General features: G+C 40.9%; 2 protein-coding genes across 12 annotated transcripts in view; both read left to right on the top strand.

Moving 5' to 3' along the window:
• The window catches only part of stxbp5l (syntaxin binding protein 5L), a 109,092-nt gene extending 96,453 nt beyond the window's left edge, over nucleotides 1-12,639 (top strand). For 5 of the 10 annotated variants that reach the window (XM_031858564.1, XM_031858566.1, XM_031858569.1 and 2 more), the window contains 8 exons: nucleotides 353-520; nucleotides 6,913-7,014; nucleotides 8,074-8,313; nucleotides 9,973-10,336; nucleotides 10,470-10,635; nucleotides 11,503-11,614; nucleotides 11,835-12,055; nucleotides 12,510-12,639. In XM_031858564.1, coding sequence (XP_031714424.1) covers nucleotides 353-520; nucleotides 6,913-7,014; nucleotides 8,074-8,313; nucleotides 9,973-10,336; nucleotides 10,470-10,635; nucleotides 11,503-11,614; nucleotides 11,835-12,055; nucleotides 12,510-12,551 — 1,415 coding nt within the window. In that variant the 3' untranslated portion in view covers nucleotides 12,552-12,639. The remainder of the gene's footprint in view (nucleotides 1-352; nucleotides 521-6,912; nucleotides 7,015-8,073; nucleotides 8,314-9,972; nucleotides 10,337-10,469; nucleotides 10,636-11,502; nucleotides 11,615-11,834; nucleotides 12,056-12,509) is intronic. The other 5 variants (XM_031858567.1, XM_031858571.1, XM_031858572.1 and 2 more) reach the window with 2 other exon arrangements.
• Nucleotides 12,640-16,191: 3,552 nt separating this feature from the next.
• poglut2 (protein O-glucosyltransferase 2) overlaps nucleotides 16,192-17,424 on the top strand; it is a 5,750-nt gene continuing 4,517 nt past the window's right edge. For both annotated transcript variants that reach the window (XM_031858239.1, XM_031858238.1), the window contains exon 1: nucleotides 16,192-16,730. In XM_031858239.1, the coding sequence (XP_031714099.1) occupies nucleotides 16,528-16,730 (203 nt within the window). In that variant the 5' untranslated portion in view covers nucleotides 16,192-16,527. The remainder of the gene's footprint in view (nucleotides 16,731-17,424) is intronic.

Raw genomic sequence — 17,424 nt, 5'->3', positions numbered from 1 at the left:
CTCACTCTCGCTTTCCCTTTCTGCCTCACCACCACTAATTCTTGTTGACAATCTGATTTTCAACATTGGCTTGCTCCTCTTACACTGCAAAAATAGCCATCTTCATAGGTCATGTCGTCATGACTGAGTTAAATGTACTGAGTCAGTTGTTGTTTTTGTGTACAAAATATCCATATAGGGTGAGAAAGCAGAAGCTATATCCTTAAAAACTGCATTATGAATGAATAGAATTCTCTCCCCTTATTTGAAGATTTCTAAATGACATGAAGATGGATATTGCGGTAGTGGATTAGAATATGAAAGTTTTATTTCCCTCCTTGTGTTGTTTGCTAATGCTTTGCCGTTGTTACAGATCATGTCAATGGACATTGCACTAGCCCCACCTCCCAGCCCAAGCCTCGCGTCCCGATGGGTCCCGAGGGGCCACGGCTTACCCGCAGAGGCGCTGGCCGACCGCCCTTCCGCAAGGCCCAGTCCGCTGCTTGCATGGAGATCTCTTTGCCTGTGTCCCACACTGAAGGTGTGTGCTTGTCTTCCCAACTCCCCATCCCTAAGCTTCTATAACATTCCCTCCCTCCCAACAAGTGCATGCCATCCTCCTGCCCCGGGGTAAGTGGATTAAGTCCTGATGCATAGTTAACACAAGACAAGCGTATGCTAATGCAAGTTAGCAGCATAAAAACGTACTGACAGTGAACGGTTTGCAGATACGTTCAATATAAACATATCATAATTGACTGTTCGCTAAAGTCCTTCAACAAACAGTGGTTGCACAATCATACCCTAGCAACTGTAATCAAGCCCTGCAGGTCTGTGAAGCTTTGGATTTCACTGTAGTAAGAATAACTGGAGTTTCAATAGTAAACAATGCAGATTTACTGTAACATCCCCTTTACAAGATTCCTGTTTTAAAACGATTCAGTTTAAAGCATGCAAAAGTCAAGGAACTAATGTTAGCTGTCACTAGCTAGCTAGATAGCTAGCTAGTGACAGCTGATAAAATCTGCCAGTGACTGTCTTCATTGTCAGAAGTCACTCAGAGATTTGAATTTTGGCCAGTGGGCCACCACAATAATTGTAAACTGCATCTATGCCATGCAAGAACAGAAAGCTTGACCGGCTAGTGGGTGCGGGGTGTAGTGAATGGCCAAATTTGTTATATCTTTCAAAACGTATTCACTGCAAGTTGGCTGTATATGAACTTGAAAATACGATTGCACATGAAGGTAACTGGTGTTCAGCCAGCAGGTGTTGACAGCTAGTTACCAGATGAACATGACTATTACTGCTGTAAGAGTGTTTGTAATTATGTTACATTAAACACATAACTCTGCATCTTGCATTAGCATCACCTTACAACATTTGGACTAAAGGTTCTGCTTCTCTTGAATGCAAGAAATGGCCCTTGCATTGTGTCCCTTAACATTGTTGCTTGAGTCGACTGTGTCCTAAGCCTGAAGGTTGGTGCAATGTGACGTATTTCAACCAAATTAATTTTATACTTCTCCAGTGTTAATTTCAAAAGCAGCACTGATGATTTTGCAATGGATCTCACAATGAACCTTCCTCAACCAAGTGAAGTTGTCTTCAGCCATGTTTTTATACCTTCTCATGAATAGATTCTGGTTGTTTTTATTGATTTTTTTTAAATTTTGATGAAGAAACAAAGCACACAATATTTATGTAGTGTGGCCACACCTCCTGTCTTTCTCATTATCCACAAACTTTGAGCCGAGGGAAGCATGTCACACAGGTAAAAGAGGCGATTAAGTAGTACAAGACAACCGCTCCAGCATGATTTGCACTCTGGCATTTTGAAATGCTGAATGACAAATCTGACGTTTATTTTCTTTCATTTAAACTCCGTTAATTCACACTCTGGCATTGATCTGTACCATCTAAAAATGATTCACCGAGCAGTCTATGGGGGGGTGTGTGTGTGTACACATGTCTTTGTGTGTGATAGAAAGGGAATGTGTGCATTTGTGGGTGTGTAAATATGTGTCTGTCTCTATGTGTGTGCGGTGCTAACAGGTGTTTCAATGTTTTTATAGCTACTGTATGCCTATAGCATCACCTGTTAATTTTAATTAAGTCAAACACACTCTGAAGGCCTTGATACAACATCTTCCTCATTTTAAACATTTAATGTATTGGCCCATCCTTGAAGATTTGATTACTATTTTAAAAGAAATGTGGATCATATTTTAAGCTTGTTGGTGGGTATATTCTGCCAATCTACCCTCACACAACAAGTGGCAGCCAAAGCAAAAAATAAAAAAAAGAATATGTCAAGTGGGGACTTAAAAAGACATTACCACCAGCGTAATTTTGAGATATTGACCTCGAAACTGACACATAAAATGGTCTCCGTCAGGATTGTACATCAACTTAATTACACAATATGAAATCTTGCACTTATTCTGTCACTACCAGGAAACAGACATCAATTAACCAATGCAGGGCATTCATTGACATCCCCAGACAAAGATGATACCACTCTTTCATCTTAACAGGACTTCTCTGTTCTAGTTAGGCATTTTATTTCTCTCTCTTAAAAATTAAACATTTTCTTTAAATGGAATAAGTCTCAGCAAAACATCACTTGGCATTTTTAGTGAGCTGAACTTTAAGTCTTAACAATTTTTCACATTGCTGGGTGATTTTCTGAGGGTGGCGGAAATAACACTGCCCAAAGAGACGGTTTAGGGTATGGATAATCCATAAAGAAGTGGCAAACATGATGATTGGCCCTGGAGGCAGAGAAGCTGTTAAGCACTGCAGGGCTCTAATTTAAAGTATGGATGGTTAAAATTTACATTGCCACTTTAAAACAGCAGATTGTCACACAGAGAGAAAATGTCCATGTACTTCAGTCAAAGTCTAGACACACCGCTATCCACAACGTTATGTTGCTGAATTAGAAACCTGGTGCACCACCTGCACTGCACTGCCTATAGTGCTGAGGCATCATACACATACTCTGAGGAGACAACACTTCTGGAAAGCTGTGGCTGTGCAGGTCATTGTATTTACTTTTAGTCGGGGCTCTGGCAGACTAACAAAAAAGTCAGGTCACGCCAGGCTCATCTCACCATAGAAAAGTCAATACTGACAGTTCCCAAAATGCCACAGTGTCAACTGTCAACACCCTGCACACACATCAGACAAAAAAGTAACACACAAGGGTTACAAAACTTTGCAGTTGGAAGTAAGCGCACGTTCCCTCATGTCTGTGATGTGCTATATAAAGATTTGCTGTGCAGACTTTAAAGGGTTTTAATAAACATGCTGATGCACAGTATTTATTCCAAATAATAAACAGGATTGGTGCAGTGCTGTTTTCACAGTTAACCCTTTAACACTAATTCTGCAATTAGATTCACACCATCTTCATCGACCTCATTATACAATGGTGAACTGGAGCTGAGAGGGAAGCCGTTCTTCATTAGCATAAGCTGAATGTTTTATTAAAGCCACTGCCGGGGGCTACAGCTGCATTATCAATGCAGACGATGGTCGCTCTTTTTCACTGTTGATTTAATGCATCTATAACCTCTGAAAACATCCATATGAAACTGATTTCTTGAGTGATTTAACAGGAAACTTTGAATTAGGATTTAGCGATATTTACGCTAACCAACAGAGAGAATCTCTCATACAGGTAGACAGAGATGGATGTACCTGTTATAGGCCACCAGTCTTACTTACTGATTGAGTGACGGTAATCCTAATCATAGGCTGTATTATGGCCATGCTTCTTAGATACACCAGGCTCATGACAACCTAGAGTTTTATTTTTTCAAAAACTCTATGGAGGAGAGAGCCCCACGGCTCCTGTCTGACACTAAAGAAGCATAAAATCGTCTGTCTGAGGGATGACCACCTTGCCTTTGTGTGTTTTAGTGTCCTCCTGCTTGTGTAGTGCTGAAATACCTTGGAGAATGTGGCTCTGGCTGAAATCAATTGACAACGGTCATCACAGTGTCCAGAATGTGACATGACATGACTACTGGGTCCCTTGTCTTTTGTGGCAAGTGCATTTCTGGACACATGAAAAAAAACGTGTTAGACAGGCACTCTGGGGTAGTGTAAAGAATGAATGCATGCAATGCAGCTAGCCAATAATTTTTCTTTTTACCCTTTAAAATCCTCCTATGTTCCAAAGACAACTTTGGCTGTTCACATTTTTGATCAGTTCTGATTAATTTGTCTAATCACTCATTTGGATGTCATTGGATGAATCTTTTCGCAATCTGGACACGCTACCACTCAAAGGGCCAACATGTCAATTTGGCACACATGATATCACATAACTTAGTATGCAAATTGCTGTGAAGTTCTCTGAGCACGCTCATGCTTCCAACGCTACCATACTGTGGGGTGTGATGAATATTGAACCTGCCAGGTAAAACTCGCAGGGCTTTAGAACAATATTGAAGATATCGTGCCGTTGGATTTGGCAGGATGTACGGATCGGGTAGAGAGTGACACTTGTTGTTGTTGTTGTTCCCTTGTAGCATGAATGAGCTGATAGATGATATGATAACGCAATATCGCCGATACCCAATCCAGCATTTTAGGCTGTATTGGAGGCATACAGGTATCGGTATTGGAACAACTCTATTGACGGGACTATGGGACTGTTTGTAGAAACATCTGTTGAAACTGTAGCAGGGCATTCTGATACGGTAGAATACATTCTGTTTTCTGAATTCACTCGACAGCTTTTTAATCTGGGTTAGATGTTTTCTATAGTTCAACATCTTTGCATTGCATCTCCCCTTTCTCTTGTGGGATCCATCGAATCCATCACTTTAGAAGGTCTGCTGTGGTCGAATGACATGCTATGATTTTTTTTAAATCATGAATCAGATGCCATAAAAGATGCATGTGAAACCAAATTTAAAAACGGAGAACATCCCTGGTCTGCAGCGACTTAAATGTGCGTTTATTATGCGTGAACAGTCACTTTTCTCAGCAGACCGTTGCATTTTCTCTACCGGCTGCCTACCCTTAGCACTGTTGTTTACCAGTTGTACTGGGCTACCACAGTGAAGAGCCAGCAGGTTCACTGGAATAATTAAAGGTCAGCGAGCGGTGCGAGAGATGAGGCCAATGTTAATGAGGCCTGCATGCCAGGCGAGGAGACAGAGGAGGGAAATGGCATGGGAAGTCACACTCGATGTACAGTCAACATGTCCATGCCTCCCATCTCGGTTAGGCAACACAGCTATTAAATATTGAAGACCGAATTGTGTGATACTGTTAGCTTTGCCTGCAGATGTGGTCATAAAATTGGTAGTGGTTGTTTAAGAATAGGAAAATCGATGGAGAGCAGGTGTTGTGATCAGTTGATTTGTTTGTTTGCATAGAGAGAGGAGTTATTGTTTCCCTACAGTGTTACCTTTAGATTAAATATAACTTGCACGTTACAGAATCGCATAAAATCACAAATTTCACAAGTAAAAGCAACAGTGATATTTTACTGCACCTTCGCACAGAGCTGAGGTGACTCAGTCTCAGTGACTACCTGGCCAGATGCTGAAAAAGCTGCACACCCACATACACCTACAACAATAAAACCACAAGATAAAAACCAAGTGCTGAAGCAGTGGACCTGCTGTTTCATAGCTGTGTGATAAAAGATGTCCCTGTTGGATCTCTGCAATAATTAACTAACTAATCGTAATTGTTAAAATGTTACATTTTGAGGTCAAAGATTTCTTAATTCCCAATTAAGCTCACAATTAAACCCTGGAAAATGTATCTGATACAATACATCATCTTTATATGTGTTAATTGGCATTAAAGCACAGCTTGACACAAAGCTTTATACATTCATTGGTGGTAGATATAAATGAAAAAAAAGGGGTTTGCGTAATCTCCAAGTGTCTGTCCTTGTCTCTCTACACTGCGTGGGTGTATGTGCATGTACCACTGTATAAATCTAGCACTTTGTGCGTCTCTCCGCTTCAGATTGTCTGCCTTCCCTTATCACCTCACTGATACCACCTCTAGTTCCCTGTCAGGGCCCCCAGGGGTCCCTGTGTCCTGTCAGAGCACCACTGTGCCTGACTTTCATTAGCCAGCCCCCCACAGGCTCTGTCACACAGCGTAAACACACCCCAGCGTCACACGGCAAAAACCGAGCTGCTGCTGCCCAGACTCACAGCAAAAGGCTATTTTGTCTTTGTGACTGCCAGCAGCATCGTACAGCAGTGTTGTCACGATACCTAAATATATTGATACTGCTCCGATACTGTTGTAAACAAGAGAAAAAGACATCATCCAGAATTCCCATTCTTGACGTCCACGGCTTTGTCGTACCTTTAGTGCAGGAGTTTTCATTTCTGTTTTGTGTTGAATTGGTCCTATATTTGACTCCTTGCACCAGTTTTGGGGATCCACCCCAAACGTCTTTGTACTTACAGCAGTATCAAAGAAAGCAGTACAACAATGTAGTTGTCGTGCAACAGTGCTGCACAGGAGCTCTTCACTAACCACACTGGATCACTGCATAGGGATACTGTGTCAGAGTTTTCGTACCACTCTTGCCAACAGTGTTAAGTTGAGCAGATGGTGCGGAAAAGGGGTTTAAAGAGAAGATGGATACGCGAGTAAAGGTTGTGTGGCCACCAGAAACATAAACAAGTGGCCTCTTTTTCAGGCGCCCTCTCTTTCTCTGTCTGTATATATTTGAAGCAATCGCTCCACACTCAGTTGGATCTTTCTCTCTTTTTCTTTCTTTCATTTTCCGGTACTGCTGTTCATCTGTCCGTCTTGTCTGGTCTTTGGCTGGGCGGCTGTGCTTGTGTGTGTGTGTGTGTGTGTGTGTGTGTGTGTGCGTTTCTTTGGGGCATGTCGGGTTGTGGTTTGTTAAATGGGGTTCATGTTGTGGGGGACGAGTAGGTTATGCATCCAGGAGGGCAATGCTTCAGCAGTTACATGGAGTCAGTATGTACTCCCACGACGAGCACCACACCACCGCCCCCTACTGCTGGAGTGAGAGAGGTAAGGGGGCTTCGGCCACAAACCCATCAACTGCTGTCCTGCTGATTATTACACATCCGTCCGTCAAGTCAGTATGTCAGTCCGTCCTGTGGCCCTGTTTCGTCTAAAACATGCCTAGAAGTGCTTGCTCTTGTCCCAAAGTGTCGGGTGATGTCATCTATAATGCAGTGCATAGTGTATGCTTTGCACAGTTACACTGTTTATCCCCCAAGTCCCCCCCATAAATAGTGGATGACTATTCAAACCTGTACGGATTGTGGTTGTCATAATGCCTCGAAATTGCACACATTGAACACCTGTCGAAATTGTTTTTATTTTAGCCCGATGTGTACGCCGGGCTTTGCACCCATCTGTACTTGTTGTTACGTAAAGTCTGCACTCTGTGTAACATTAGGCTGGGCATGCAGTACTGCACATTGCCTGGCTCTGAATTATTCAGAATGAAATGCAGCAATACAGAAATACTTTTATGATGGAGGCTTTAAGTACACAATGGAGGACGCGAATGGGTAGCACTCTAACAGAGTTAAAGGAATTTTTGAATCTGGTGCAACAGCCAGTGTGTGTGTTTGCATTCTGGTGTGTGTCTGTCTGTAAATGTGTGCGTGTGTGTGTTACCAGGCCGCTGAATAGAAGCTCCTCAGTACCTAATAATCTGTACATTTTCAATGAGAAGTGTGTGTGTGTGTGTGTGTGTGTGTGTGTGTGTGTGTGTGTGTGTTTGTTTGTAACAAATTGTGTTTGTCAAGTCGTCTCTTTATAATGAAAATATCACTTTGCTTCTCAATGTATCACATCTTTTCCCGTGTTCAAGTGTTTTATGTTGTATAAAATCTGTGGACGAACACATGTGACCTTTAGAATATTTGTCTTCCGTGCTCCCTATCGCTCTTTTTCTCCTTCCTACGTTTTTCTTTGTTCCCTTCCACAACTCCTGCAATTCGTCCTTTCTGTTTCCTGTTTTCTCTCTCGCTCCCTCTCTCTTGTCATCACTCGATCCCTCCTCTTGCATCGTGTCCACCTGTGCTGTGCTTCTGTGTTCACCGGCTGCCGCTACAGAGAGCCGTGAAAACTCCTTCAGCCGCTCACGCAGTTCCAGTGTTTCCAGCATCGACCGGGACACCAAAGAGGCTATCACCACACTGCAGTTTGGAGAGTCCTTCGGGCGCAAGAGTGACGCCCTGCCCACCCCATGTCTATGGGTGGGCACCAGCTTAGGGGTGGTCCTTCTCATTCCAATGTCCATTCCCACCGACAACGAGGAGAGGATGGAGGAACCTGTGACAATTGGCCCCAGCGGTAAGTCCCAGTGAGACAGGGTTTCATCACAAAAGTGTTATGAACCTTACAGAGGTTGTTAGTCACCTTAACCAATAATGTGTGTGACATTTTCTGGCTTGTTACTCAGTTTACTTAGTTCCCACATATCAGCAATACTTTGGTGAGTACAATATTATCATAACAGATATAAATAATGGCCAACTTGGGAAATTAAAAAGACAGGTTGTAATAGATCAGAAAATCCAACATACACCCCAAAATCCCATTCATTAATCCATTGGAGGACCTAAAACTGCTTTCAGCCTTGTCAGCAGCAAAATCAAGACAAAGACAGAATGAATCAAAAGATGAAAAGAAAAACCACAAAATAAAATCGAAATATGTCAATTGAAACTATTCCCTCACCACTACAATGAAGCCATATTCAATGGTATTGTTTTTGTCAATTCGGAGTCCAGCCTGTTTATTGAAATGTAACGTCTCATCTGTGGGTTTGAGGCTGTGATGATAGGTTTTATGCTCCACATGACAGCCAGACAATGTGGATTTGCAATGTTTGACTCTGCCTGATGAAAATAGTTAAACGTTGTTTAACCATCTGTCATGAAGCTTGCACAGTGGAACACAGTGGGATTTGGATAATAATGGAGATTCTCTAAACTGCTGGCCCAACTCAAAATGATGGTCAATTCAGCACAAAATGTCCAGACTAAATTTGTGAGACTCACATTGAAATAGTTTACATAAAACAAAGGTTCAATCAGCTTTTGGCTGGATTCGTTAAAACGGTTCAACCAAAAACAAGAAGCTAGAAGTTGTCTAAAAAGGACCAGATCAATGTGTCTGATGTCGTGGACCTTAAACGTGCATTCGGTGATTTCTTTAAGCTGATATGGTCTGTTAGCAAACAGTTGTTCATTTGGATTTATGTTTCTGACTACCCAACAAACACAGACAAGACAATATTCAGTCTTAAGTCTTCTATATTTCCGATTTAGGTCTCATCCAACTCCTGAAGGAAATAGCTGGATCTTCAGCTGCTTAATGCTTCACTGTGTTCACCAGCTAGTGTGCTAACTGTGTCTGTCTGCCTTTATGTGCTGATTATGCTATACATTTGTGAGCTCAACTCTCCCCTAGTCTTAGTCATACTTAAGGGCTTCTAAAACGATATTTATTTAAACTAGAGGGGATTTTGCTGTCACGGAGAACTCTGATGAGCTTTTGTAATGCTTGATTTTGCTTTGACTTCCCTCTGTTCTCGAGAACAAGGATATATTTTGCAGCCCCTTTGGGTTTGGACTCTGACTAAACACAACTGAGCCTTTCAAATATGTATTACCTGTCCAGAAACCTTAATGTGCAAGGACAAGGTCTCTTATTCACAGATAAAACATCAGTATACCCATAAATCCAGGCCCTTTGAAGTACTTGTTGTCCTCTTGAGACTAAGTTTATTACTGGAAAATCACAGATTCTGTTTCAAGGAAAAGATAATGAAGAGAAAGACAGGTTTTGTTGAATTCTCCTTGTGTGTTTTTAAAGTGCTCTTGTGGATTGTTTCTTTTGCAATGAATGTTATATTAGACCACCTTTCTAGGCTCATCTTGGAACATTGTAGTTTTAGACTTCATGCCTTTCCTCTTCCCTCTGTTGACTCAACCCAAACACTCCCAGGCATGGTCCTGATGCTGAAGGGCTCCGTGTTGCACTTTAGCTTCTTGGACTGTATGGGAGCGCTCATTCAGAGCCCCCACGAGGTTTGGCGGGACCTCAACGCCCCCGAAGACCCTGACCGACCGCGGAGGCGCAAGCTGGTCCACTTTTCACCATCGTCCTCCCAGGACAACTACGGAGAGGGGCATCTGGCTGTGGTGTGCTCCGAGAAGCAGGCCAAAGTAATCTTGATGCCCTCACAGTCTTGCCTCTTTGTCCACAACATCACCGAGTCGTCCTTTGTACTGCGAGCCGACGTGGTATCTGTGTGCAACAGTGTGTGCCTGGCCTGCTTCTGTGCTAACGGACATGTTATGACACTCAGGTATTACCTCAAGTACTCATCTACTTACCTACAACTTACATATTTACCTGAAATTGGTTGACTTTGCTAGTTCTTACGATACAGGTGTTCTGGTGTCTAACTCTGTCTTTTATTATTCTTTCTCTTCTCACAGCTTGCCCAGTCTAAGACCGCTGATGGATGTCAATTACCTGCCTATGACAGACATGCGTATCGCAAGAACCTTTTGCTTCACCAACGGGGGGCAGGCACTATATCTCAGCTCCCCGACAGAGATCCAGAGAATTACATACAGCCAGGAGATGTTTGACAACCTGCAGGTATCAATCTGTCTTCTATATTTACATTACGTTATATCTGAATTTAGATTACATTGTATCTATATTTACATTACATTATATCTGTGTTTACATTACATTATATATGTGTTTGCCTTACATTATATCTGTATTTACATTATATATATGTATATGTATCTGTATGTGTGTTCATCCTGCTCTCTCTGTGACATGCAACATCTCAGAATTTTGCTTTTTGTTTCAATGAAAAGTATTCATACATCTATGATGTGCGCATTACTGTGAGACCATTCTAATTTGCTTGACTTTTAATTTGCATGATCTCACATTTTGGGATCTGAGTTCAGAAAAGTATTGGTGCAGTTAAGAAACGCGTGCCATTATTCCCATCCTTGGTGAGGCCCAGAACTGACAGAGGCCATTAAAGTAAAATGGCACACCTGTCACGTGTGGTTTGAACTCAACTGGGTGGATCTAGTTTTACACTGTGTGTGTGTGTGTGTGTGTGTGTGTGTGTGTGTGTGTGTGTGTGTGCGTGCAAATGTGCATGTAGACTTTGGCATATATGTATTTATAGATGTGTTTATTCTTCAGAGCCGTCACTGCACATGCACAAATGATGTCGGTGGAGCTTGTAACATGATGCTGACATAGTGCCACCTACTGGACAGCAACAGCAGTTACTCAGATGATGGTCCACCTAGTAAAATTTGTCACAAAGTGGACAAAGGGAAGAGTGTAGAAAATTGTTACTCCATCCTTCTGAGAATGACCATGATATGATCAACAAATATCAGCAATACAGTGCTGGTTCAGAATCGGAAATAATTGTTTTGAAAATGTATGAATTGTTAAGAAGTTATTTTTCTCCATTTTCCTTCATTTCAGGAGATGCTGGGGGAGCTGTTTACACCAATAGAAACACCGGAAGCCCAGAACAGAGGCTTCCTAAAGGGCTTCTTTGGAGGAAATTCTCATAACTTCGACAGAGAGGAGCTCTGTGCGTTTTTCTATTTTTCTATCTTTATTTCTGTACGAAGGGTTTTATTTTAGGGTGTACTAATCCACCTGAAAATGTCACATGTAACTACAGTAATAAATCAATATCTAGAAGGAACTGAGTAGCAAAGGGCTAAAAATCCATCATAGCCATGTGACCAAGAATGGGTTTTTTTCTGTGCCTGCCTTCATATTCCTTTTTCACCTGATGTTGTTGACAGTTGGTGAGACATCAGCTGGGAAGGGTTCTCGTAGTCTGGCCCAGCACATCCCTGGGCAGGCGGGGATGGAGGGCATGAAGGTGGCAGCTAGCGGAGTCGTGGGTGACCTGGCACGGGCCCGCATTGCTCTGGATGAGAGAGGCCAAAGGCTTGGGGAGCTGGAGGATCGAACTGCACTAATGATGACCAGTGCAGAAACCTTCTCCAAACACGCTCACGGGGTAAAAGAAAGATTAATAAGAATCCATGAACATTATAAAAATGTTACACACAACCAAATTTATGACAAAACAATATAAAAAGTATTGTAAATAGGTTTCTTTACAAATACCGTTGGAAAGTGAAACCGAATTAAAGTCAAGATATGGTGAACTGAAACAGAAAAAGATAACCTCATGGTTGCACCAATTGACCCTTCACAAAGCCGCTGCTAACATCTGTCAGAGCTGGCTGATGCTACACCGTGATTGGCCAGTCTGCGTTTTGGGGCGGGACTTGGCAAAGGGCGATGTAATATATTTAGAATGCTAAATTGAAATACAAATGTTTAAAAATGATGCATACAACAGCTTCAATGCAAACCTTTAAAAAATGTGATGTTATTCTGAAAGAAAGGAAGCATTGACAACTTGTTATTCCTCACCATCGACTGTCTGTGACTTTTTCTTCTTACAGCTGATGCTAAAGTGCAAGGACAAGAAGTGGTACCAGTTCTAATAGCAAAGAGGGCTGAGGCAGCCCTTGGACTGCCAGGAGCTTTTTGCCGGAACAGGGACCTTCACTCTATAAATGAGAGCAATTAAAAGAGAGACTCAAGAGTGACTTTGTCTTTACGGCTTCTGGACAGGCTACGGCACTGGCACGTTGTTGAAGGAAGAGGACGTGCTAGTTCCTTGTCTAGACATGTATGGATGAGGACAGAAAGAGAAAGGCAAATGGCGGCATTAGAAGGACTGATGATGGAACTGGAAATATCCAACAAGTCTGTCTGTGTGTTTGTGTGTGTTTGTGTGTGTGTGTGTGTGTGTGTGTGGGTGGGTGGGGGGATGAAGGGCCTGGCCTGGGTTGGTGAGCGTGGTTGGGTTTTCTAGACCTCACTGTGTAGATACTCAAAAGTTAAGAAACCAACAAGAAATGCATGAAACAAAAATGGATGACTACTAAAAATATCCAGCTGCCATATTAAAAAGCAGCATGCTACTTTAACAGAAGATACACAAATAAAAAGTTTTATTTAATAATGTAAGCCAACAACAGAAACTATAAAAAACGTTATATTTTTTGAAATATTGACAAAAAAATATATATAAAAAGGGAACTGTATACCTGCATCGCTATTATGCCAAAACTAGTATTCCTTTCCCTTTTTTTAAATTTTTGTTTTTGGTTCATTTAAATTTTTTTCTTAGTTTCAGCAAATATGAAATGCCACAATATAGATGCACATAGTTAGCTTTCTCTTCACACACTTATAATAATGCTGAAACGTTGTTCTTTTACTCTGGGCTGCACAGTGCAAAACACAAATCAGTAGTATTTAAACTTACCTCTGCACAGTCTAATCACACTAATTTCACTTTTTCAGCTGCTGCTGCTTACAAAAGCATTAAATGATGAGGAATATCTCACTCCCCAACTACAGTTGTATGAAAACAGAGAACATATTGGTGTGAGACACAGTGTGTTTATAGCTATAGTATGACCCTATATACTATTCACGTGCCATAAAAACCAAGATGAGTGAATCCACTCACCGTAAACTAACTAACAAAGAGCTAATATGTGGTAGTCATTAAATGTTTGATCAAAACAGATGAGACACAGTACTTGGAGTTGGCTAGAGGGCATTCATCAAAAGTCAAATAAGTCAGATTTCTTTATGAAAAAAAGAAATATGGGGGTGTTTTTATTCATTTTACTTTTTTTTGGGTGTTGCTGGTTCATCATTTCAGTCATTAGCTGCCTTTGTTAGATGTATGAGTTTAGTGAGCCATAAAGTGTGTGTGTGTCAGAGAGAGAACGAGAGAGCGAGAGACAAAGAGGGCCACAGGTGTTAAGCAACTGACCTCTTTCTCTGCCAAAGCAATCAAAAATGAATGACACCCTCCCATTTCTCTCCGCCTCAGTCTTTTAGAAGTTGTGGTTTACGCGTTTTCAGGGTTAAACTTGAGCGGTCCTCTTTTCATGATCACAAACAACGATTTCAATGATTGTCAATGTCTTTGTGACGGATGTACGAAGAGGAAGTGGAGTCACAACGACTTGTGAATCGTTTATCAGTAAGCGTTTCAGGAGAAGTAACAGTATTTTTTTCAGTGATGTTCAGATGTAAGTCAGTAGAAGAAGCTATGTACATGTGTAAAACATTTGCAACAATTTCAACTGAAGGCAAATATGTTATTTTTTGTTCAATATTGTTCTTGATGACTATGCTATCTGCTTGTCGCAGTCCTATATTTGATGGTGACGGCCTCTCAACTGAAGGCTATTGTATGTTAAAAACAACAAATGTTTCATGATACATGGTTGTGTATCATATTGTGATTGTGTTGTACATGTCAATGGGTAGCCACATGACACAGGCAAACAGCATTAACTGAGGAGGATATTTCGTACTTGTGTATTTGTCTGTATTTTGAATCGATCTGAAAAACCAAACAGGATTATTGATATCCATTTCTGACACATCCGGCCTTTATGCACACAAGCATTAAGGTGTTGCGCCTTGATCACGTTGACATCACTCCCACATAAAATATGCACAGCCACACCTACGCTCAAAACCTAAAAAATAACACAAGTGAATCCATCTGCATTGCTAGTCATTTATGCCTGCTTCCTGTCAGGCTGCCAAAGTATTCATTAGGCTTGGCCTCCAAACACATTTGTTTTCACCGAACCCAAGTCACCTGAAATCCTAAATCAGTGCCACACAGATTTCATTATTACACATGATTTGATTCAATGAGGTGTCTTAAACATGTAAAGAAAAAAAAAAGAAGAAGAAATTCTCTACTATCTCTGTACCGTCAATGAGATTTGTGTTCAGTGCAGTTCTTTCAATGGCAGAGAAAACACATTAAAAAAAAATCTAAAAAGAAAATTTAAAAAATCTGACTTCTACTGACAGGATGTTTTGTTAGTATGTTTTTGGTTTTTATATTAACTGTACAGCTCAATCTTGGGAGAAAGGTGAAACTAAACAAACAAAAAAACTACAAAAGATAAAGACATTCTTGGGATATTTTTCTCTGTATATGTTGTACCTGTTACTGCTGGTACTGTATCTGGTATTCTGGCTCCGTCTAAATCACTGGAACTCTGTAGTTCTTCACACTGTAGTATCCTGAAAAGGCATTTCTCTGGTTTTCTCAATGATGGCAGCAAAGTTTGTCTTATTTAAATGGATTCTACCACTTTTTGTTCTTATTGATATTATACTAGTGTAATAGAAATTACCTGACAAAAAAGAACTGAAAATATGTTGATGCAAAAGCAAACTGAAATAAACATTGATTGATGTACACAGTTGAGAGCTCTGTTTCACTTGTCCCCCAATCAGTTGCTGTTGTCTTGCTTGTCTGAAGTGTAAGGTGGTGTTTCCTGGATCATATTGGCATCTCCACATCAGTGATTCTCAGCTAGATTGGGACTTCACTACATTTATTGTACAGCTAGCTAGTTTTATAAAAAGCATGTAAGCTAACAAATTGTTATTATTATCATTATATCTTGTCACTATAACAAAATGACACTATAATAACACTATAATAATTAAAATCAGCTCCACCTGGACCAACCACAATGGTAAATTATGCTATATTAATAATACTGCAACAGCAATAAAAAATATATATAAGATTTGATAATTGTAAAAGGGGCCATTTTTCTACATTGAGCGCTAGCTGACGTGACATAATATTTACTTGACATTTTTAATACATGACTTCTACCCATAATGTATACAGTATTTTTACAGTCCAACATTGCTAATAGGATATATGATTAAGAACACTGTGAGTGGGAAAGTTCTCATTCAGTGCAATCTTTTATAGCAAATCTCTCCAAACAATTCCATGCTTCCAACAATGTGTCACAATGAATTACCCACTGATTAAACCTTTAAAAAGTAAGCCATATTCACAATTCCATCCCTTTCACTCAGCATCATCACAGATGAGAACATCACACCCATGACCGGCCCATGCCCAGCATGTAGACACGGCTTACTTCCGGGTTTCTGTGCAATCAGATTCAGACCAGGAGTCAAATGCTCATTCGACCAATCAAAGCCAGAGTCAGCGTAGTGGCGACCAATCAAATGGCTGGAACGTGCGTGCTCGTCCCGCCCCGTGTTCATTCAGCAGATAGTTAACTTCACTGTACAAGGATTTGGGATCTAGCTAGTTAGCTAACGGTAATCTGTGTATCCAGAGAGCATATTAACGTAACACAATGCGCGTATGTTAGCAAGATATATGCTATTAGCAATGCCACTTCTGAGATGTGTTGTTCCAAATGGAAACGGAACGAGCTAACGTCAAAACGTAAACTAGCATCACAGGTTAATATTCAGTCTCTTGATGTATGGGTGTTTTTTTTTAAAACAACAATGGCAAGTTTGGGCAGTGAACCGCTGTGTGGGGAAAAGTAACGGCTAACAGTTAACAGGAACAGTGGACACTGGACAGGTATGTCTCTTCGGCTACTTTCGTGGCTGCTGCTGCTGCTCCTCTCTCTGGGTCTGTTCAGACACGAACTCCCGGGGGCTCGGGCAGATTCGGTAACGTCACCCAGTGCTGCAAAAACTTTAGTTTGGGGACCTGGACTCGAAGCAAACGTCGTACTTCCAGCGCGATTCTTCTACGTGCAGGCGGCAGACAGCTCGGGGAGAAAGTGAGTAACGCTCGGCCTGCTAATGGCAGAGAGTACGGTTATTTTTTTCCAGTCTCAGCAAACTGTCAAATGTTATTGGCAAGCAGTGCTGCTATAAAAATGCTCCACGTAGCATCCTTCTTTGGATTTTATAAGGTGGTGCCAGTCTGAGCAAATGTATGTATTTTAGTGGCAAGGAAAATAATGTGTAACTTGTTTTATATATGTAAATACGTGGTTGTGATGGAGCCAGAAGAGGTTTGTGTCTATTATGTCATTACAACAATATATGACAAAATTGTATGAGTTGTCTCATTGTTAAACAAGTCAAATCAGCCCCCAATAAGGTTTATTTTTGTTTACACTTTTCTTCATTGTTTGTTTTTAACAGTAAATACTTTATGGGGTAAGATTATGTTAAGCTTGAAAGCACCAGATGTTCATTGTTTCCATAGAGAAATGAATGTAGTCAAATGTTAAAAACCCTCACTATTGCATTATAATTTCTAGAAAAAACGTATATTGTCTCATATTTGAATTATAACCTCCCTCCAATTGTATTGACGCAGGACAATGTTACTGTATTTATTTATGTATCAGCACCTGAGGACTGCATGACTACAAAGAAAGGACAACGTAGTAAATCTTTTCAATCGTGTTGAACTTTTAGAGAGAGAGAGAGAGAGAGAGAGAGAGAGAGAGAGAGAGAGAGAGA

Source organism: Anarrhichthys ocellatus, unplaced genomic scaffold (genome assembly GCF_004355925.1).
Source record: "Anarrhichthys ocellatus isolate YVR2014 unplaced genomic scaffold, GSC_Weel_1.0 scaffold20, whole genome shotgun sequence".
NCBI lineage: Eukaryota > Metazoa > Chordata > Actinopteri > Perciformes > Anarhichadidae > Anarrhichthys > Anarrhichthys ocellatus.
Note: the sequence above shows the minus strand (reverse complement) of the source record. Positions and strands in the feature narration are given on the sequence as shown.